Source organism: Muntiacus reevesi, chromosome 1, assembly GCF_963930625.1.
Source record: "Muntiacus reevesi chromosome 1, mMunRee1.1, whole genome shotgun sequence".
Classification (NCBI taxonomy): Eukaryota; Metazoa; Chordata; class Mammalia; order Artiodactyla; family Cervidae; genus Muntiacus; species Muntiacus reevesi.
In genome coordinates, this window is record NC_089249.1 from 85,536,608 (window position 1) to 85,559,178 (window position 22,571).

At 37.6% G+C, this 22,571-nt stretch overlaps 1 protein-coding gene across 1 annotated transcript; it reads left to right on the plus strand.

The window, feature by feature from the left end:
- The first annotated feature begins 389 nt into the window (after positions 1-389).
- Positions 390-21,293, plus strand: SEC22B (SEC22 homolog B, vesicle trafficking protein). Its single transcript, XM_065905963.1, has 5 exons — positions 390-617; positions 9,605-9,714; positions 13,246-13,406; positions 15,061-15,207; positions 19,342-21,293. The coding sequence occupies exons 1-5, from the start codon at positions 543-545 to the stop codon at positions 19,494-19,496; spliced, it is 648 nt and encodes a 215-aa protein (XP_065762035.1). The 5' UTR covers positions 390-542; the 3' UTR covers positions 19,497-21,293.
- Positions 21,294-22,571: the final 1,278 nt, after the last annotated feature.

Here is a 22,571-nt window from a genome sequence, read left to right on the forward strand (position 1 = left end):
CACACACAAAGAACTCTGCCTAAAAATATAAAAATACAGAAAATAATTTGTACTGGATATACAATATATAAAAACAAAAAAATAAATATGAAAATATGTCATCTGATTGTCAGTTTTTTCATATACCCTTCATCTAAGTACCCATTAACTCCTGCCCTCCTTCCCAGCCCTCTCCCCAGACTTAAAGTATCAGAAACTAGAAAATTCTATTTCAGTTTGTGTGCCACGCCCTCTCACGGGTCAAGGCTTATTCAAAGCTGGAAATCCAGAAAAGTGGCCGAGGCCTTGGGAGTTTCTGAAGGTGTAAGGAGAGATCACGGAACTAGTGTTCCGGTAGCTGTGGTTCCCGATGGGAAGCCAATTCCGGGGACCGGTAGTGGAGAGCGCTGGAGCTTGTTTCCGGCCACCTCAGCGGGAAGCGGAGACGCAAGCAGCTAGGTCTTCGGAAACTGGGGTAGAGGTTTAACTGGTGTCCCGGCGGAGCAAGTCAAAACACATCTACGGCCGTCTGGGCCAGTGTTGGGTCTCCGTAGCCGGTAAAGATGGTGTTGCTCACGATGATCGCCCGAGTGGCGGACGGGCTCCCGTTGGCCGCCTCGATGCAGGAGGACGAACAGGTGAGCTGCTAGATCACTAGGACCCCAAGTTACTGCCAGAGCGCTATGCTGTCCGCCCCGGATTCCTTGTTAGGACGTGGGAGACCCCTGAATTTCCCAGGCATTTCTGACTCCTCTGAAGTGCATTTTTTTTGACAGTGAAGAAGACTACCTGGAGAAAACTAACCTTTGCTGAAGGCGGGGGTAGATTTTTATGTTACCTCTTTCTTATTAGAAAAACACTCCGGAGAAGGGATAGGTTTGGCTAATTGCGACCATCCAGTGTTCTGTAATTCTTTAGGAACTCTGCTAAAATTCAGGATTTCTAATTTTTTGCTGTTAATAAGGTTGACAGGTCCTGGGGAAAATCAGCTCCTAGTTCTTTAACTCCTTTCTGTAGCACCTGATCCTTGACCTAGCTTGCTGACATCTATTGAAAGCAGATGAGATAGTATTGCCACATATATGCACCTGTTTGAAGTTCAGTACAGTACTTTCTTTCAAAGTTAGGTCCAATTCCCACCTCCTTCTGTAAGCCTTACTAAATTCTTATTGTTGGAATTATGACCCCTGTGTTATATTTCTATAATGCCTTGTACTTTTGCCTTTGTTATATTTCTATAATGCCTTGTACTTTTGCCTTTGTCTTTCAATAAATTAAATTTCCTAGTAGGCAGATGACAAATCTTGGTCATTTTTGTATTTCCCATAGCTTTTACAAAAGTAGTTTTAGTATAATAGGTGCTCAAAAATATGTTGCATTGATTAAAACAAACAAAAAAAGTCCCAGAAAAAAACCCCTAGATAGCTTCACAGAAAGAGGCCTGGTGCCTTAAAATCACAAGGCAAATTTATGGTGTGAGACCAGTTCCTGGAATAAGGTTGGGGAATTTGGAAGAAAGGAGGCTGAAAATGACATTTATATAATTTTTTAGATTTGTTTAAAGTGATCAACTTTATTTTCTTATACAAGTAATTTAAAAACAATTTTCAAGGCCTAAAAAAAAGTTGAGTTCTAGAAAAAAAACATTTTGCGCATTTTTTAACCTTTCATTCATATATTCATGAAAAAAAGCAACAACTTTCATTAAGCACATCAGGTATGCCAAGCATGGTGTTCATTCAGGGACTTAGGGAACATAGGCCCTACTTTCATGGAGCTTACAGTTTAGTGGAGAAGCCAGATCACTAACAAATAACTATAATGTAGATAATTGCTGTAGAAGAGGAAGAAGTTTCTGTGATTGAACATGGAAAAGGTATCTAAATTGATTTTTGGACATCAGGAAAGTCTTCCCAGAAGGAATGACATCCAACCCAATAGGAGTGTCTCCTAACTGAGAAAGCTTCTATTTGGTTATATGCCTTTTTAGGTTTGATTTGCAAATAAGTTTACTTTAACTTGTAGGAGAATAATGATACAGATTGGGAAGTTGTTATGTTGCTTAGTACATTATGCTGAGTGAAATATTTTCTATTCACGACACAAAACAAAGTCTAAGTTGATATAAAATTTGAAAAATATAGCATGCCCTGAACTTTGAACTTGTAAATTTTTCTCTTCTCCTGCATTAAACATTTTCTTGGACTATGCAGAAGGAGTGAAATTATTAAAATGAATGCAGAATATGATTTGAAACAAAGGAGATGGTGTGAGGAAATTTTCCTTGAAGGATATGTAGTTTGACTAAGAAATCATTTTTGCAAGGGAACAGAAATTTGGTCAGTTTTCCAACTATTGCTTTGAATTCCAGTATGGACAAAGAATATAAAATAGATATGAAAGTCTGAATATCAGTAGGCCCTTATTCTTTGCCTTGACACTTTATTGAAAAAATTAGTTGATTATACTGTGTGTTTCTTAATTCCAAATTAGGTATCAGTCTACCAAGATGGGTTGCTTTGTTTGATGAAGAGGAAAGATATTTTACACAAAAATATTTTCATGATTATAATTCTGTAATGATTTCCTTTAGCAGTTTTGACTTTGAATGATAACATCCTTTCTAAACTTTTAACATCTCCTAAAATATAAATCTTTGACTTATTCTTTACTATTAAAATAGAGCACCTTACATTTAGAGAGAGTGCCTATGCATGCGTGCTAAGTAGCTTCAGTCCTGTCCAACTGTTTGTGACCCTATGGACTGTAGCCCTCCACTCTCCTCTGTCCATGGTTTTCTCTAGGCAAGAATACTGGAGTGGATTGCTATGCCCTATTCCAGGGAAATCTTTCTGACCTAGGGAATGAACCTGTGTCTCTTATGTCTCCTGCATTGGTGGGTATGTTCTTTACCACTAGCAGCACCTGGGAATCCCATAGAGTGCCTGCTATATACCAACCATTCTGCTAAGTCTGCTAAATGCATGATTTCATCTAGTCTTCATACCAGTTATTGTTGTTTAGTTGCTAAGTTGTGTCTGATTCTTTGTGACCTCACGAACTGTAGCCTGCCAGGCTCCTCTGTCCATGGGATTTCCCAAGCAAGAGTACTGCAGTGGATTGCCATTTCCTCCTCCAGAGAGTCTTCCTCACCCAGGGATCGAATCCATGTCCCCTGTATTGGCAGACGGATTCTTTATTGCTGAACCACCAGGGGAGCCCTTACATCAACTATTAGGCTGGGTTCTGTTATTGTCTACATTTATAGATAAGGAAGCTCTGAGGCTAAGAGAAGAAAAGTCTCTTTCTTTAAGTCACACAGCCTAAGTAGTACAATGGAATTTTTCACCCAGATTCCTTCCTTACCCTTCCCCTCCCTTCTTCCTTCCCTCCTTTTTCCCCCTTCCTTTCTTCCTTATTAACCTACAAGCACTGTGTTAGTTCCAGGTGCATAACATAGTGATTTGACACTTCTGTCATCAGGGTTTTTTAACTTTGGCAGTTTTGACATTTTGGAATGGATAATTCTTTGTTGTGGGAAAACTGTCCTGTGCATTGTTGGATGTCTAGCAGCATCCTTGGCCTCTGCACCTTATATACCAATAGCACTACCGCTACCCTCCCTCCAGTTTGACAACCAAAAATATCTCCTGACATTGCTGCATGTCACCTTTTGGGAGGATAGGCAAAATCACCCTTGGTTGAGAGCCACTTTTTTGGTTTTTAAAAGAAAATTTTAATTGAGGTATCGTTGATTCACAGTGTATAAGTTTCAGGTGTAAAGCATAGTGATTGACAGTTTTTAAAGGTTAGACTCCATTAGTAGTTATTATAAAATATTGGCTATATTCTCTGAGCTGTACAGTGTACCCTTGTAGCTTATTTACTTTATACATAAGTAGTTTGTACCTCTTTATCCTCTCCCCCTGTCTGCCCTTCCTTCCTTCCCTCTCCCCACGGGTAACCACTGGTTTATTTCTTTTAATCCATATCTGTCTGATTCTACACTGGAGCCTTAGTACCTAACTGTTACACGTTACTGCTTTGTTCTAAGACATTTTAATAATGTATTTACTTCTTGGGAGTCTGGAAATTACTTTTTAAGAAATGGATATCTTGATCAAGTAGTTTTATAGTTAAGTATCTTAATTGTCCAGGCCAAATAAATGTATTCTTTCAGTTATTTACATTGATAATAGATGCCATATTTTAGGTAGTTGCTCCATGCTCATCCCTATACAAACTATCTTGTTACTGTAGATGAACAGTTATTCAAGTAATACAATAGAGCATTTTTTTAAAAAGATACAGAGTACCTTATGTACTGTTTCCTCTATGTTTTAGCTAGAAATAGAAGGTAGAGAGATAAACTTTTCCAAACTACACTGTCTAAGTGATACTCTATTTCTTCCTTTCTGATGTATTTCTCCTTTTCAGATGTTTGCAATTTCTTTACCTTTCTGTTCTGCCTCAAAATAAACCCTGTTCTCTTCTCTCTCTTGTCTCAGCTCTGTGGACTTGAAGAAGGTGTAGATGTAACTGAATACAGAGCAGGGAACACCAAGAAGCAGAGGGTCTGTTGTACTGGTAAACTGCCACACTCCCCCAGTCACTGAGGGTTGATTAATCATCTTAGTGTTATTGCTGTTGGAGAAAGATGGTTGGCTCTTGGTGCTGCTGGCCTTTGATCAGTAGAGCTTAACAGAGGTTTAAAAATGATAAGGGCTCAGCTAAACATTATTTTAACGACAGAAGATGGCATGTGATACAACTTCAGCAGTCATAAAGTGAAAGTCACTCAGTTGTGTCTGACTGTGTGCAACCCCTTGGACTGTAGCCCATTCGGTTCTTCTGTCCATGGGATTCTCCAGGCAAGAATAGTTGGAGTGGGTTGCCATTACCTTCTCCAGGGGATCTTCCCGACCCAGGGATTGAACCTAGGTCTGTTGCATTGCAGGCAGATTCTTTACCATCTGAGTCGCCAGGGAAGCCCACCAGCAGTCATAGGTAACAGCAATAAAAAGGACTGTGATTGTGTGGCAGTTTATACCCCTTACCTCCTATATTTTATGTACAGAACCACATCCTAAATATACTGATGATCTCAAGTTAGTTTCGGAATACTTTCACATCCACTTTATTATTGGATTGCTAACAGCTGTCTTTCCTTTATACTGTGTACAAGTTTCATCAAGTCTGTTTTAGACGAAGTAGAAAACAGAATTAGGACATCTAATTAACTATTTTTAGATAGGCTGGCTGACTGTGGGCCCTTTGTGACTGTAATCTTAAAAGCAAACCAAGGGTTTATCTCTAAAGCCATGATTATGTTATTATGTGAGATCTATCAATAGTTCAGAGCTGCCATGTAGTCTTGAGCATTTCCCATGAATTAGATTTAATATTAAATAGTAAGATATCACTCGGAATGTGGCTCGACCATCACAGAAGCGATTTTAATTGTAGAGGTTGTATAGCACACAACCTCTAGTAGGAGCTTCAGGGATACTGCCTGGGCGCAAATCCTAGCCCCTCCCTTACTGGCCCCAAGTGCAGATATGCAACAAATAGACATTAATGAATGAATAATTTTCTTATTATAAAGTTAATTTGTGCCTGTTGCAGAAAATTCAGTAAATACAAAAGGACCAAGCAGTTAATGGTGATTTTTTTTTTTTTTTTTACTAAAGTAGTGGTAAAATTAAGTAATCCCTACTTAAATTATACCCACTTGGTATCTAACCTTAATCTTTGTGTATGTGTTTAAAATTAAATAATGAGTAATAACTGTAAGACTATTTCACCTAATTTTTTCACATAGTGTATAATGAATGTCTACTCATATCGTTAAATATTACACATCATTTTGATGGTTCTGTAGTATTCCATTATATAAATATATAACATGTTATGTCACCCATCCCCATCCTCTTATTGAACATGTTTTTTGTTTTTATATGTTTTTGTAGTTGTTTGCTTAACACGTGTATGATGTTTATGTATACTTTCAAAGGTGTAGAATTGTTAAATAAAACACTGTGCAAAATTTTATAATTTCTAATACATATTGTCAAAATGACTACCAGAAAGATTGTGCCAGCGTTGTGTTCCCAGGAATAGTGATGTTAACTGAACCAGCAGTGTAAAATGTTGGTTGGCATGCCATAATTCCTATGTAGATATGTCCCCAGTATTGTACATTGGCATCATTGCTTTGTCGTAAATTCCTGAAATCATAGCATGCTTTTGGCCATAGTCTCTGTGTTTCTCTCAGATTGCAATAATGTTTACAATGCCTCTCATAAAGTCAAAGGATTTGTACCAATCTTCATTTGACCAACAGGTTTTTGCCATTTTTTTTAAATTGAAGTGTAGTTGGTTTATAATATTATGTTAGTTTCACACTTAGAATATAGTGCTTCAGTATCTTTATAGATTATACTTCATTTTAAGTTGTTATAAAATACTATTATTTCCTGTGCTGCACAATATATCCATGTAGCTTATTTATTTTATACATAGTAGTTTGTACATCTTAATCCCCCCTACCCCTCTCTTGCCCTTCTTCCTTTCCTTCTCCTTAATGGTAGCCACTGGTTTGTTCTCTGTATCTGTGAGTCTGTTTCTGATTTGTTATATTCATTTTATTTTTTAGATTCTGCATATAAGGGATAACATACAGTATTTGTCTTTCTCTCTCTGACTTATTTCACTAAGCGTAATGCCCTCTCCATCCATCCATGTTGTTGCAAGTGGTGGAATTTCATTTGTCATTTATTTATTTAACTATTTCCTTTAAGGGGCTCACCTGCCTTTAGCTGTCAGAAAACTTACATTTAACTTTTATTGTTGTAGTTATTTTACTGATACTAATGTCTGAGTCCTGCCTCCAAAACACTGACTTAATTGGTTTTGGGGTGCAGATTGAGCAGGAATAGTGTTTTTTAAGATCCCCAGGTGGTTCTAGTGTGAAGCCAAAGTTGAAAATCATTGATCTATGTTGGTATTATTTCTTTGCACTTTAGTAGCCAAGGTTTGATCCCTGGGTGGGTAAGATCCCTTGCAGAAGGGCATGGCAACCCACTCCAGTATTCTTGCCTGGAGAATCCCATGGACAGAGGAGCCTGGTGGGCTACAGTCCATGGGGTCACAAAGAGTTGGACATGACTGAGCAACTAACACACTTTTAGTACCTCTGCAACTTTATTTTCATCCCTCGTATCTTTTGTTGTGGGGTCAGATATCTTCGGAATGCCACATAACAACATTGCTTAAGCAAACAGATTGACTCTACCACTCAATTTAGGAACATAAGATTTTGGCGCTAGTTCAAAGCATGTGATGGTATTCACTCTCCCTAACTGGCTGGCCAGTCATAAGAAAAGCAATATATATATTAGCGTTACTGTTTAATACAATAATGTTAATATATATTATACTGTTAGTTATTACAAAGTGTTATTAACATATAACAGTATACATGGTAATGTAGGAGTATATCTCAAGCAAACAGCCTTATAATAAGTCATTGCCATGAAAACAGTGTTAAACTACAAATCAACACTTCTAATGGTCTCTGCTTGACTCCCCTGGTTCACCTCATACTTATTTACTTCCTTATTTATATTGAAATTTCCAGCTTACCATTTTATTTTATTTTATTTTGAGTTATAATTGACTTATACCATTATATTAGTTTCAGATGTACAATATGATTCAGTATTTGTAAACACCGTGAAGTCACCACGGGTTAAGTCTAGTTATCCTCCATCATGAAAAAAGAATTATGAAAATGTTTATTCTTTTTTTTTCTTGTGATGCAGACATTTAAGTTTTACTCTCTTAGCAACTTTCAGATACAGAATACTATATTCTTAACTACAGCCACCGTGCTGAACATTGTATTCCCATGACCTGTTTTATAATTGGAAGTTTGTACTTTTTGATTACCTTCACCCATTTGACCTACTCCCCCACCCACCTCCCCTCTGGCAGTCACCAGTCCATTCTCTATGAGCTTTTTTTTGAGCAAGATTCCACTCTTTTTTAACAGCTGAATAGTATTCCATTGTGTATATATACTGCATCTTTTTTATCCATTCATCTGTTGAACACTTATTATAGGTTATTTTCATATCTTGGCTATTGTAAATAATGCTGAAGTGAGTATAGCTTAGGATGCCGATATCTTTTTAATTTAGTGTTTAATTTTCTTTAGATAAATACCTAGAAGTTGAATTGCTGGATCATGCAGTAGTTCTGTTTTTAATTTTTTTGAGGGAACCGCCCCCCATACTTTTTCCATTTTGGCCACACCAATTTACATTCCTTCCAGCAGTGCACAAGGGTTCTCTTTTCTCCACACCCTCACCAACGCTTGTTATATCTTGTCCTTTTGATAATAGTCATTCAAACAGGAGTAAGGTGATATCTCAGTGTGCGTTTCTAGTTCACTATTTTAAATATAGCTTAAAATCCTATACTTGTATGTTTGTTTATCTGCCAGTTACATGATTTTATTTTTGCTTCCTTGTTTTTATTCTCAGTTCAGTGGATCACTGTGATCTACTAAGTTTTACTTTGTACTTTCTCATAGTTAGGCCTTAGGTCCAATATTTGGGAGAACCTGGTACATTTTTCTATTTAAACGTTTAGTTATTAAGCATCTACCAAGGAGAGACTGTGTTACATCTTTCAATTCGGAATAAATAATCTAAAATAAAAGAATTCCTTCCCATCACATGGCAGAAGTTATTTCCCCCAGTATGTGGATGAATAAAGTGTATTTGCTTCTCACTCTTCATGCACTTCTTTTCCATTTTTGTCTTATAGGTTATTGAGGTATAATTTTCTCCCTTTGAAATGACTCTGCTGTTTTCCCCAGTAGACTTTTTCCTCTTTTAAAAAAAAAAAAATTGTGAAATCATTTAGAGATTGTTTGGAAAAATATTGCCTGTAATTCTGTCATCCAAATGTTACTATTTTCATTTTTTTATGAATATATCCCTTGCTATCCAGAAGTTTGCATTCCAGACTTGAAAACCAAATAGATTTATTTAGTAAAGGATATTCTGACTTTCCAATCTTCTTTCTTACTCTTACTTGTTTTTACCTAGTTGCAGTTACAGTGTTCATAGTAATTTGTAGTGATGGGTGCACACATTTAATTTTGCTTATACACCAAATACTGTAATACTTTATGGAAGATTTAGCATGATATTTCAGCATAAAAATGAGATTCATTCTGTCTTTCCCAGGATTTTCCTCTGAGTATAGAACATGTTGTGTGATTCTGTGCCAGTAACCATGCAAGTGAGGTGGGTTAGGAGGAGGACACTGACCTCATAGTGGAAATGGATTCAGCAAGTACCTTAAATGCAGTTGAGGTTTATATTTTTGATTTTTAGAAAATAACTAATGTGACTTTGTTGGAAAACTCAGGGTTTGGTCTCCCTTTTTTCTCTGAAAGTAGGCCACTTTTATTTTGTTAAAATAAATCTTATTAACGTTATTAACCTGTAAACGAAGGACCATATTTACATAGTGTCCTCAAAATATGATACTTCTTACCAATTGCTACTGCTTTTTTTGTGGAATGTTCTTAAATGAAGGTGTCTTCTTTCAGTCTGGCCGGGACCTTCAGCAGTACCAGAGTCAGGCTAAGCAGCTCTTCCGAAAGTTGAATGAACAGTCCCCTACCAGATGCACCTTGGAAGCTGGGGCCATGACTTTTCAGTGAGTATAATCTTGATTTCCTTGTGATTATTTAAGTATGAAATACAGCAATTACTTGTAATTACACCTCAGAAGAATGGTAACTTTTTTCAGACATAAAGATAACTTTGAACATAGAGTCACTCTGTGGAGGCAACTTTCCTGGCTCTAATTCTGCAAAACTGAAATCTTGGTTTCTGTATTCAGTTTGTGTACAGTAATTCAGCCTGTTATCTTGTGTCTAGTAAATGCTGTATGTATCATGCAGTAATAGATAACTTTTGCCTTGGGAGCTTCTTAGAGCCAGACACACATAGATTAGTACCCTTGCTTAAACATTTACTGACACTGTAACCTCGCACAACTCACATATATTTCTCTAGGCCTCAGTTACCTCTATAAAATAGGGAATCATAGTTTTGTTAGGTTTATGAGAGAATCCCTGTATATCACTTAACATTTTGTCTGGCATGTAGAGAATAGTTAATAGGTATTATTTATTATTTAGAGAAAAGAAAATTATAAACAATAATTTAAGAGCATCTAATCAGTGGTTGGAGAAGGGCATGGCAATCCACTCCAGTATGCTTGCCTGGGAAATCCCAAGGACAGAGGAGCCTGGTGGGGTACAGTCCATGGGGTCGCCAAGAGTCAGACATGACAGCATCTGAACAGCAACAACAACAGATCATTGGTTACAGACAATGCATACAGCTGAGAGAAGGATCAAAGGGACTTTATTGGGTCTCAGATTACCTACAAATAATTGGTATTAAGTGTTTAATTATATGTCAAGTTTGAAGGTGCTAAAACAGGCAGGATTAAAAAAGAGAAAAGAGGACAAGAAGATCAGAGGAAAAAAAGAAAGGATAAGCTAAATAATCCTTAGTATGTTAGAAGCTCAGATACTGAGATAATATAGACCTGAGAAGAACCTATTGTGTTTAACTCAAACAACCAACCTTCTACTCATCAAGAACAAGCAAACAAGTATACAGAATCAAAACCAAAGCAAGGCTCTGGCCTATTGGTTAAGAAAATAGTGAACATTAGGTTTTGTAAGTTATTTCAGCATTAAATAATGTTCAGTTCAGTTGCTCAGTCGTGTCCAACTCTTTGCGACTCCATGGACTGCAGCACACCAGGCCTCCCTGTCCATCACCAACTCCCGGAGTTTACCCAAACTCATGTCCATTGAGTCGGTGATGCCACCCAACCATCTCATCCTCTGTCGTCCCCTTCTCCTCCTGCCTTCAATCTTTCCCAGCATCAAGGTCTTTTGAAATGAGTCAACTCTTTGCATCAGGTGGCCAAAGTATTGGAGTTGCAGCTTCAACATCAGTCCTTCCAATGAACACTCAGGACTAATCTCCTTTAGGATGGACTGGTTGGATCTCCTTGCAGTTCAAAGGACTCTCAAGAGTCTTCTTCAACACCATAGTTCAAAAGCCTCAGTTCTTCGGTACTCAGCTTTCTTTATAGTCCATCTCTCACATCCATACATGACTACTGGAAAAACCATAGTCTTGACTAGACAGACCTTTGTTGGCAAAGTAATGTCTCTACTTTTTAATATGATGTCTAAGTTGGTCATAACTTTCCTTCACATTATTTCCTTTCTAAATAATGTTCAGTTCAGTCGCTCAGTGGTGTCCGACTCTTTGCGACCCCGTGAATCGCAGCACGCCATGTCCATCACCAGCTCCTGGAGTTTACTCAAACTCATGTCCATAGAGTCGGTGATGCCATCCAGCCATCTCATCCTCTGTTGTCCCCTTCTCCTCCTGCCCCCAATCCCTCCCAGCCTCAGGGTCTGATGCTCAATTATAATATAGTATTTTTTATCTTTACCATGGGTTAGGAACAAATGACCTAGGAAAGATCTCATGGAACTGAAAAGAGATTTTCTTCTGCCTCCTTTATAATCTTGTCTCTTCCCTTATTTGCATCTAAGGAGCTGTTTGCTAAAGATGTATTCTTTGCCAGACCATGTATTAAGTCTTGCCTTTAATGTTCTTAGCTTGTCTTCTTATGGCAGAGAGACATATATGCAAGCAACTGTACTATAATACCTAGGACAAGACGTGCTATAGAGCAGAGAGAAGGAAGCAAGTTCTCAGGAAAGGGGACTCCACTCTGTGGAGTTCTAGGGTGCCTTAGAAGCCACATAGAAAGGACAGGGATGGGGGATGTGTGTAAAGCTTTGGACCCTTAAACTCCTACTTAAACTAAAAAACTTCTGACTGTATTTGCTATACATGTTGGTCTTCTGGATATAATTTTGGCTCAAATAAAGAGTGCTATGGCTAAAACGTCATTTGAAAACCACTGAGTAGCCAGCCTCTTTCCAGAAATATCTCAGACATGCAGTAATATAGCCTCCTCCAGACTGCCAGGGACAGTATGATGGACATGAGTTTGGGCGAGCTCAGGGAGTTGGTGATGGCCAGGGAAGCCTGGCATGCTGCAGTCCATGGGGTTGCAAAGAGTCAGACATGACTGAGCAACTGGACTGAACTGAAGGCTGCCAGGGAGCTCATCTCACAAGAGGAGTCAGTTCTGTTATTGAATAATTTGCAACTAATACAGAGTTCTTCTACCCTAGAAATTAGGAGATATTAGTCCTGAGATTATTATTTTCTGTACCCAGGAATCATTGTGACATTAACTTCTAACTTTTTAGTGTTCACAAAAATTTCCAGTTCCACAGTTCTTACAGATGGAAGAAGTTTAAATGTGTATATATTATTACTTGTTTACTATACATGATCAAAGGACAGATGGAGTCACACCTCTGAGTTTTCAAGAAAAAGTCTTAAGTATTAAGGTATTTTAGTTGAAGAATTGTGTGATGAATCAGTTCAGTTCAGTTCAGTCTCTCAGTCGTGTCCGACTCTTTGTGACCCCTTCAATCGCAGCACGCCAGGCCTCCCTGTCCATCACCAACTCCCAGAGTTTACTCAAACTCATGTCCATCGAGTCTGTGATGCCTTCCAGCCATCTCGTCTTCTGTCGTCCCCTTCTCTTCCTGCCCCCAATCCCTCCCAGCATCAAGGTCTTTTCCAATGAGTCAATTCTTCACATGAGGTGGCCAAAGTATTGGAGTTTCAGCTTCAGACTTAAATTGAAGAAGTAGGAAAAACCACTAAACCATTCAAGTATGACCTAAATCAAATCCCTTATGTGATGAATAAATATGTCCAAATACTCCTTTGGGAATATGCTTCTAGTAATGTGAAGATGTTTGTTTTCTAATTCTAGTGATTTATGGTTTGTAATTGACTTTCTGATTTCATTAGCCTCAAAGGCCTTGGGCTTGAATATTTTCAGGTTTGTATAAGGAATTTCCTGGTGGTCCAGTGGTTAGGACTCTGCCCTTCCCCTGCCAAGGACCTGGATTTGATCCCTAGTCAGGGAACTAAGATCTTGCAAGCCGTGTAGCATAACCAAAAAAAAAGTTTCTATGGCACTTGAGAGTCTATTTCAGACTGTTGGGAGTGTTATTAATCTACAACAGTTTTTCCTTGCTTTTTTTCATTTTTGTCTCTTCAGTTACATTATTGAACAGGGAGTATGTTATTTGGTTCTGTGTGAAGCTGCCTTCCCTAAGAAGCTGGCTTTTGCCTACCTAGAAGATTTACACTCAGAATTTGATGAACAGCATGGGAAGAAGGTGCCGACTGTGTCTAGACCCTACTCCTTTATTGAGTTTGGTAAGATTTTGTGCCTTACTTTTCTATCAGGGGAATAGACAATGTAGAGAAGGTATTGATATAATTTAGACTTCTTTTTTTAAAGCTTACCTACTAATGTTTTGGATTCTGCCTCCTCTCCTATTCCATGTCTTTTTTCCTTTTGAGTGAATGAGGCTTCCTTCTCATAAGTATTAATAATTTTCTCTGGCCTTTTGATATTTTCCCCATAGAGCTTGTTGCCCTTTGCTCTTTTTTGTAATTTGTTTTGATTCTTCATTAGTGTAAAAAATTGCCTGAAGATCCAGATTGATATGTAATTGCTGAGTTCTTCTTTTTCCCAATTCACTGTCTTCACCCCCACACATACAACACTCACAGTGAAACCCATTTTATGGAGATCAGAATTTGGAAATCAGAAAGAATGGTGTTTTGTTTCTTTTAATAGAACAAGATCCTCTAAATTAAGTACTAAAAGATACCTGGTATTGGGGCACAACAGTTCCTACAGGCAGAAGTAGTGAGCATGGATGTCCATATTTGTACAAGATTTAATAGAAAGACTCATTACTCCTCAGAGCTGGTAAAATATAGGATGGCAGCAGATCAAAGGAAATGTCCTATAAGTAGAAGAAGGGAGAACAAATATGATTAGATTACATCATTGACATTTTTAGTTAAAAAATAAACTGGTTTTGAATACTACCTCTGGATATCTGAAGTGTTTCAAGTTTGCTAGATAAATGAGTCCTCTTGATTTCTAGAAATACAGAAAATGTATTATAGCAAAGCATTACAGTGTTTCAAAACTAAACTCTCCAAGTGCTAATTTTATCGTGTCTGGTTTTGCAGTTTTTATTTTTGTAGGCAATAGGAGTTCAGTAAAGCCAAGAAAAAAATAAGACTGCTGTACCAAAGTCACACAGGAAATAGTTGGTATTCTCAAATTAGCTTAAAAGATTGTATGCAGAGATATGAACGGGTTATAGATGAACTGTAAGGTGCAGTAACCTGAGACCAGTAGCATGGTAATTGTTATCAACCCTAGGCTTGAATGGATAAGAGCAGTTTCTTGAACTGGGAAGGAAAAAATTTATAGAAAAGGCCAATTTCAAAGGAGCAGTAACTTTTGGTGGAGGAATACTACTAGCCCACGATGACTTCTCAGGGAGGAGATGGAGGAATAAATCACTGTCACTGTCCACTCATTCCCTACTCTTGGGGTATCCTCTTTGGCTGAACCTAATTGGAAGCTAGACAGCAAGGAACCCATCGATATAATTCATGCAGGTTAGCTTCCCAAAGCAGAAAGCAGGGTGCAGAAGGGTGGGAGGAAGTCTAAAGAGGCAAATAAAGGGTAGCCAATACACTATCTTAAGATTTTAGCTAAAAGTTGAAAATATAATCTTTATTAATTATTCTTTTCATAGTTTTATGATATGCAGACATTGGCAAACATGAATGAGCATGCAGTGGGTTTTTTTTTTTTTCTTTTTTTTTGAGCATGCAGTTCTGTTGTAATATTTTGGGAAATTCCCTGTCACACTTGATACTCCTTCAGGAGTCTGGTTAATCATGGACAGTTGCAGAACCAGGACTAAACTCAGAATATACTCTTTCCTACTTTGATGGACATGAAAGAAGTTGTTAACAGTCACTTTCTTCATCATTATAGATACCTACATTCAGAAAACCAAGAAGCTTTACATTGACAGTCGTGCTCGGAGAAACTTAGGCTCCATCAACACTGAACTGCAAGATGTGCAGAGAATCATGGTTGCAAATATTGAAGAAGTGTTACAACGGGGAGAAGCACTCTCAGGTATCTAAAAGCAGTACGAGTCTTATGAGCAAGTGGTTCTTATTCCATAGGCAAGGATAGCTTATTTGGGGTTACCGTTTATGCTGTCAGATTCTATCTAGTACTATTAAGAATTCATTTCTCCAAAATGGATTACATTACAAGCTTCCAATATGATAATGTTTCTTCCTAGTGTGGTTAGTTTCTATGGAGTTGGAACAGTGTAAAGTCTCATTCCATGTAAGAAACAATTACTGTTTTCAAGGTATTTACCAAATTAGATTAGTATTTATAGAAACACATAAGTTAAGGAAAATGAAAAGAAGAATGAGAGGACATTGTCAAAAGTTTATGGCATTGGTTTCATAAGTAGCTGCTTCAGGAGACTTTACTGCTGCCAGATCAACTGTTATAAAATACCATTTCATGAAGGCGTTCCTCTGTAGAAAAACTTCTAAGACCTGTGACTACAAGATCTAGTCTGGTGTCAACTTACTTTTCATTCATCCAATCATTACTAATTGAATACTCATAGTGTGCAGGGCGGGCTTCCCCAGTGACTCGGCAGTAAAACGTGTGCCTGCGGTACAGGCGCTGCAGGACATGCGGGTTCGGTCCCTGGGTCAGAAAGATTCCCGGGAGGAGGAAATGGCGACCCACTCCAGTTTTCTTTCCTTGAGAATCCCACAGACAGAGGAGCCTGGTGGGCGACAGTCCATGGGGTCGCAGAGAGTCGGACACAGCTGGAGCCACTTAGCAGCCAGTGTGCAAGGCACTGTGTTCTCTGTCGAGGGAGACAAGGAGATCACAGAAGTGTTCCATCCTCACGGGGTCACAGACATCCTGCCTCAGCCAGTTCAGGGTCTTCATCATCCTGGACCTTCCTTAAATGCTAGATGAGAACTGCCTCTTCAAAGAAGCCTTCCCTGATCCTAACAGCCCGTGACGCATTAATCTCCTTACTCCTTCAAATTCTTAAAACCCTTAAATATTTTACGTAATGTAAAAAAGCATGTAATGTTTTTTAGCACGTGGGGTATGTATATGTGTGTACTAATTTACCTAAAATATATATAATGTTTAAATGTTACCTAAGTGTTTAATGTGAGCATATACTCTGTGTTTTATATCTATTTTATATACTTATTTTATTTCTTTCACAGTGATCACCACAGGTAGTTGCCTTAATGTATATTTTAAAAATTCAGCATTGTTACATATTCATGATGAAATGCATGCATGCTAAATCACTTCAGTCATGTCCTATTCTTTGTGACCCCATGAACTCTAGCTTGCCAGGCTCCTCTATCCTTGGGATTCTCCAGGCAAGAATACTGGAATGGGTTGCCATTCCCTTCTCCAGCCATTCCCTTCTCCAATGAATAAATGGGTTTTCCTTTATTATGAACTTCAGATATTAACCTTCATGTTTATAGTCAGCAACTGTCCCAGTGTATAGCTTTGTACTCTTTAAACATCAGTTTTTGGATAAGTGAGTCTATATAAATTTTCATCGTAGCAGACTCATAGGTTCTACTCAGGATAAAGTAAACCAGTATAGGAAACTTTTTTAAAGCCAAAATTTATAAACTGCTCAATTAATCAAAAGCGTATGGGATTTTCTTCTAGTGCTTTGCTAATTGCTGTAGTGTTGATAATGCTGATTAAAAACGAAATACATTTTTACCCTTAAGAAACTTCATGTGATTGGGAAGATAAGGAATATTGTCATAGAGTAACAAACATCGATTGAACATTTACATTGTTCTAGGCAATATGGTAGGGGGACTTTACATATATTTTATTTATTCTTTAGAGTAATCCCATGTGAAGTGGGTGGTATCAAACCAGTTTTACAGATAAAGAAACAAAGACTCAGAAAAATAGCTTACTCAAAGCTAAAAAATAGCTTACTAAAAGTAGCTTACTACTTTTTTACACTGCTAGTACTTGGCAGAATTTGTTGATCCATGGAGTCCTTGTTCATCTTCAGAGAATGATAGTTGTAAATCATTATATAGATATATATGGGCTTCCCAGGTGGCTCGGTGGTAAAGAATCTGCCTGCCCAATGCAGGAGACATGAGTTCATTCCCTGGGTTGGGAAGATCCCCTGAAGAAGAAATGGCAACCCACTCCAGTATTCTTGCCTGGGAAAGTCCATGGGGTCAAAAAGAATGAGGCACAACTGAGCGACTGAGCACATAGATATATAGACAATAAGAGCTAAAAGAATGTAGAAGGAAATAGATAAGTAAACAGGAAAGATTTCTTGAGTTTTGATAGATTAGGAAGGCGTGAAGAGTGATATTTTTAAGAGGAAGAAAAAGCATATCTGAACTGGGCATAAATGAAGACAGTGGGAAGATTAGCCCACCTCAAAAATAGATTTCTTCCTCTTTAAGCTTCTCCATAATAAGAATCTGTCTTTTATACTGTTTTCTCTTTTTGTTTTAGAGCTAGTCAGCTTTGCATTTAAGACCCAAGAATAGTTCCCGTGGGTTCTTTTAGTAAGATCAAATTGTGCCTTTTTTACTACCTAAATATACCTGTTTCTTTTAAGGCATAGGTTTTATTTTTTTATTCAGAGGTGTGTCACTCTACTGTAGTGTAGATTGCACAGGTACAGGGATCATGTACGTTTTGATTGTAACTGTATCCTCTAGCACTTCTCATGGTGCCCGCAACATAAATATTTGCTAAATAAGATTTCTCCAAGCAATAGCTTTGTTTTTATGATACCATGTGTTTCCAGTGTTCATACGTAAAGAAATTCTCATAACTATTGCTTACTTTATATGACCTAATATTTATTTCTCTTCCCAATTTTTTTGAGCAGATTTAGATTCATTTAGCAAATACTTACTTATTGAGCACTGACTATATGCCAGATCCTGTTCTAGGCACTCGGAATATAGTAAGACACACTGTAGTAGTTAAAAACCTCTGTCCAGTCTGTTAAACTGACTGGGAAGATTCCTTGCAGTATTGTCATGGCTATTTCTCATCCCCTAACTGTTTTTTTGCATGACAAGGTGCTTTTCTTACAGGACAAGTTACTAATTTCGAAATGGCTGACATGCCTGTGTTATTAAGTAATGCCACATTTCTCAATCAAAACCAGTTCCTATTAAGCAACTCCAAATAGTCCAAAAGCATTCTCCAAGGAAGACCAAATAAATTCAGATTGCAAAATAGTTTCTCAAAAATTTAAAGAAGTGAAAAGTTTGATTAGAATTTATGCCAAACTGAGAGTTTGTTTTTATTATTAAAAATATGCCATATATTTTAAGCCCGGTTTAGCTTATGTGTATCTGACTATTTCTCTAAGTGCTTAGTTAACAATTAAAAGAGGATAATGACATTACAAATGTTTGTATAGGAAAAGAAACTTTGCAGAAGATTCTAAAAAGCTTAATTTAGTAGATATTGGTGGTTTTCTAGGACCTGTGATTGTATTTTCATTGTAATACAGCTTTCCTATGTCTGCTAAAATATAATTTCTGATAGTGTTATCTTCATACTAATAGTCTTTACCATGTGGAAAGTTTTAGAAATTTGGTAGTAGTCACTGTTGAGATACAGTCTAACACTCTGTCTGGTTCATTGAATTTTCTGGTTACCTGCATTTTTCATCTTACCTGGATTATCATTTGTCAGAATATGAGAGAATATGATTTAAACCATTAAGAGATTATGGAGATAGTTGTTATCAGCTAACATTTATCAAATGTATACCATTATGTAGGCATTGTGTTCACCTTATAGATATCCCATGATATGGTTACTATTACTATATAGTCCCTATTTTTATAGACAAAGAAGTTGGGTCTTCGGCTGAGTTGCCCAGTATCATATGATTGATATAGCTGAGATTTGAACTAGGGTGTGAGGCCAGACCCTGCACTCAGTCTGAAGCCTCGAGAATTTGAACATGAGTTGAACTGATTAGTTGAAAATGCATTGTAGATTTTACAGTGCTTTGGGATCATGAGTTAATCAGTGTATACAACCTTACCCTTAAAAAAAAAAAAGATAATTTAAGCTTCATGATTTGAAGTAGTGCTACTCTTTTGGGTTATTTTTGTTCTTAATACAGTTGATAAAATACTTTCAGGGACTAATTAATGTTATCCTTTTTTTCCCTTTTGACAGCATTGGATTCGAAGGCTAACAATTTGTCCAGTCTGTCCAAGAAATACCGCCAGGATGCGAAGTACTTGAACATGCGTTCCACTTACGCCAAACTTGCAGCAGTAGCTGTATTTTTCATCATGTTAATAGTGTATGTGCGCTTCTGGTGGCTGTGAAGTAGTGAATCCAGTCACTGGCAAGGGAGAACCTAGAACTCGGCAGGTGTATGTTTTCAGGAAGCTGAGCGCACAGAGATGTGTATTAGAATCCAAGTGGAACTTCTGCCTCTAAAGACCTTGCAAGAAAAGACATGTCCTGAAAATGAAAGATTACACCTCATTTAATGAAGCTTAGCCCTATGTAGAAAGTGTCTTTCCGGGGCAGAGGCTTTCTCTGGGTGCTAAGCCATATACATTAGGGAACAGTAGATTGTTTTATTTGTTTTTTTCCCCTCCCAGTGTTTTACATTCTTCAAATAGCACTGACTGGGGCATTCTCATTCTCTAATGGAGCCGTCAGTGAGATTTGGCTTAACCAACCTATGCTAGCAAGTCTGAAATCGCTTCAGAGAAGGCAGCCCTTCAGGAAGTTTTTTGACTCTGTTTAATCAACATTCCTTTCGTTGGTGACATTTGTGATTTTCAGGAATCTGAGTTGTTTGATGGCCTTTTAAACAAGACTCCAGTATGTGAAGGTTAATTGCTGTGCTGCAAGATATCCTGTCTATTGGCCCCTATAGGAAGTTAACCTTGTTTTCCATTTATGATAATTTGCTTATTGCACAATTGCTTTAGGGTTAAATGAATTATATTAAGATGCCTTGAAATTATATTATAGCACTCTTGATTAAGAAGCAAAAATGTTTTCTGTCATTTACTCTTAAAAGACTTAAAATTAGTTTGGGACATTCTTGATTTTATTTTTCTGCATCTGGTTTATATTAATATAAGAGTGAGTATAGCATATAGCCAGAGGTCCCTGACTTAGTGGGCAGACAGGCCAGCTCATCACTACAGCTTTGTCCTCCTTCCTCACTTCGTCACTATGATTTTCCCCACTTTTCCTCCTGCCACAACTTGCTAAGGTTTTCTGAATTGCTCTGAGCTCTGTAGTCTCATGTCCCGTAACTATCCACTCAGTATATTTTCAAATTTCAAAATGGAAGATAATCAGTTGCTTAGTTAATTAAATTGAAATTTTTCAGAGCAACTACTCAAACTACTAAACATATTTATCTAAGAAAATCTGAGAGCACCTCATATCTGCTTCAGTTATGTAATCCTCTAAGAATGTACTAGAGATAGCTCATTTACAGTAGATTCTGTTAACAAATAAAAGTACCTGATTTTTCCCTTTTTTGCTCAGGGATAATGAGAATATCCTTTTACCTTCTGAGGTAGAATTTTTTAAATGGGGAGAATAGGCCTTTTAAATATTGTCACAAGAGTGTACAATATAACCTCTAATTCCTACACATACTGCAAATATTTCTTTAAATTGTACAGGAAAATGAACCAACTTCTTACTTCTTAAGATCTTTAGAAAGAACTTCAACCAGTAAGCAGTTTTATAACTCAGGATCATCAAACCTACTATTCTGATTCCTGATAGAGAAAAAAAAATCTTTTTTCTTTAAAACAAGGCAAGGAGAAATGCTTATTTTATTCCTGATAATTTACAGAACTAGAATAAAATTTTTTTCTTCCCATTTTGGACCCCTGTCTGCCAATTGGAGTTTTGTGCATGAAATAAGAAGTTACTTTTTATAGAGAATAAGTGCTTGAAGTCCCTAGAAGTCTTGTCCCTCAGTAATGATGTTGGTAATAAAAGCCTTTGAAAGGCTGAAAACCTAAATAGTAGTACCATAGCTTTTGGTACTTCTGTAGAAGTGGAGAGTGAGTGGCAGCTCATTGTTGAGAGTTGCATGCTGCAACCAGGTGGTCAGCAATGAAATAAATACTTCTAGAATGTTCCCTTCAGTGTGAAGCTTTGTTATCTACTGTAGTTAATTTACATGCACATATTCTAGATACATTCCTACCTAAATTCAGAAGGTTAATTAAAGAATGATATGGGGTGGGGGATGAGAAACAAAGGGATAAGAAAGTAGTTTATGATTATGATGGTAGAAAATGAGAGAGGAGGACTGTCATAATATGGCTCCTACTTGTGTTCTTTATTGGAGGAAGTGCGAAGATCTAATTAGGTGGAATGAACCAGCAACCAAACAGACAGCTAAAATAGAATGTGATAAATACCGTTCAGGGTTATTGAGGGCACATTAAGAAAGGACACCTAATTTACTGTGGCAAGGAGGATGGTAAGAGGAGAGCATGACTTCCCATACAGAGTCAGTGACTTGTGCAAAGTCATGAGTTAAAAGAATGAGGCACATTTTGGGGGATCATATTGCTTGGTTTGGGTTTCACTGGTGGCTCAGATGGTAAAAAATTTGCCTGCAGTGAGGGAGTTTGATTGTTGGGTCAGGAACATCCCCTGGAGAGGGGGATGTCAGTTATGTCCGACTCTTTGTGACCCATAGACTGTACCTCACCAGGCTCCTCTGTCCATGGAATTCTTCAGGCGAGAATACTGGAGTGGGTTGCTATGCCCTTCTTGGGATCATCCAGACCCAGGGATTGAACCTGGGTCTCCCGCATTGAGGGCAGATTCTTTGCCATCTGAGCCACTAGGTAAGCCTGAATGGTGGTGGCCACACAATTAAGGCTTTTGGTTAGTGTATTTAGCAGAAGTTACTGGTTGTCTTTTTAGCTCAGCAAAAAGGCAGAGATCTAAAGATGTTACTCCTATAATTGCAAATTAACTAATTGAACCAAACAGCTTGTACTTTTTAAAAGTCCCTAGAGAAGAATTGGTAGCATGTGTGACATAGTTTGAGGTAGAAGGAGCAGATTGAGTCCCACATCCTTTTAATCATTACAGGTAGGGTTGACCCAACAGTCAACTGTCTTGAGCAATTTAATCAGTCTGTTCTAATAAAGTTTATTTCAAGTGCTGTGATTGAACCCATGTTTTAGATTAGAAAAATTACTGGAAATTTGAGTTCCATATACTCATCAAAACTGGACTAATTTTTTTTTCTTCCATAACCTTCATTAACTGAGCACATTATTAGGCATTTTACATGTATTATTACAGTCCCCTCATAACCATTTTCCCAGGTTGCCCAAGGTCACGTAGCAAGTTGAAGCACTTGGGTTCAAATCCAGCACTGATAGACATCCATCCAC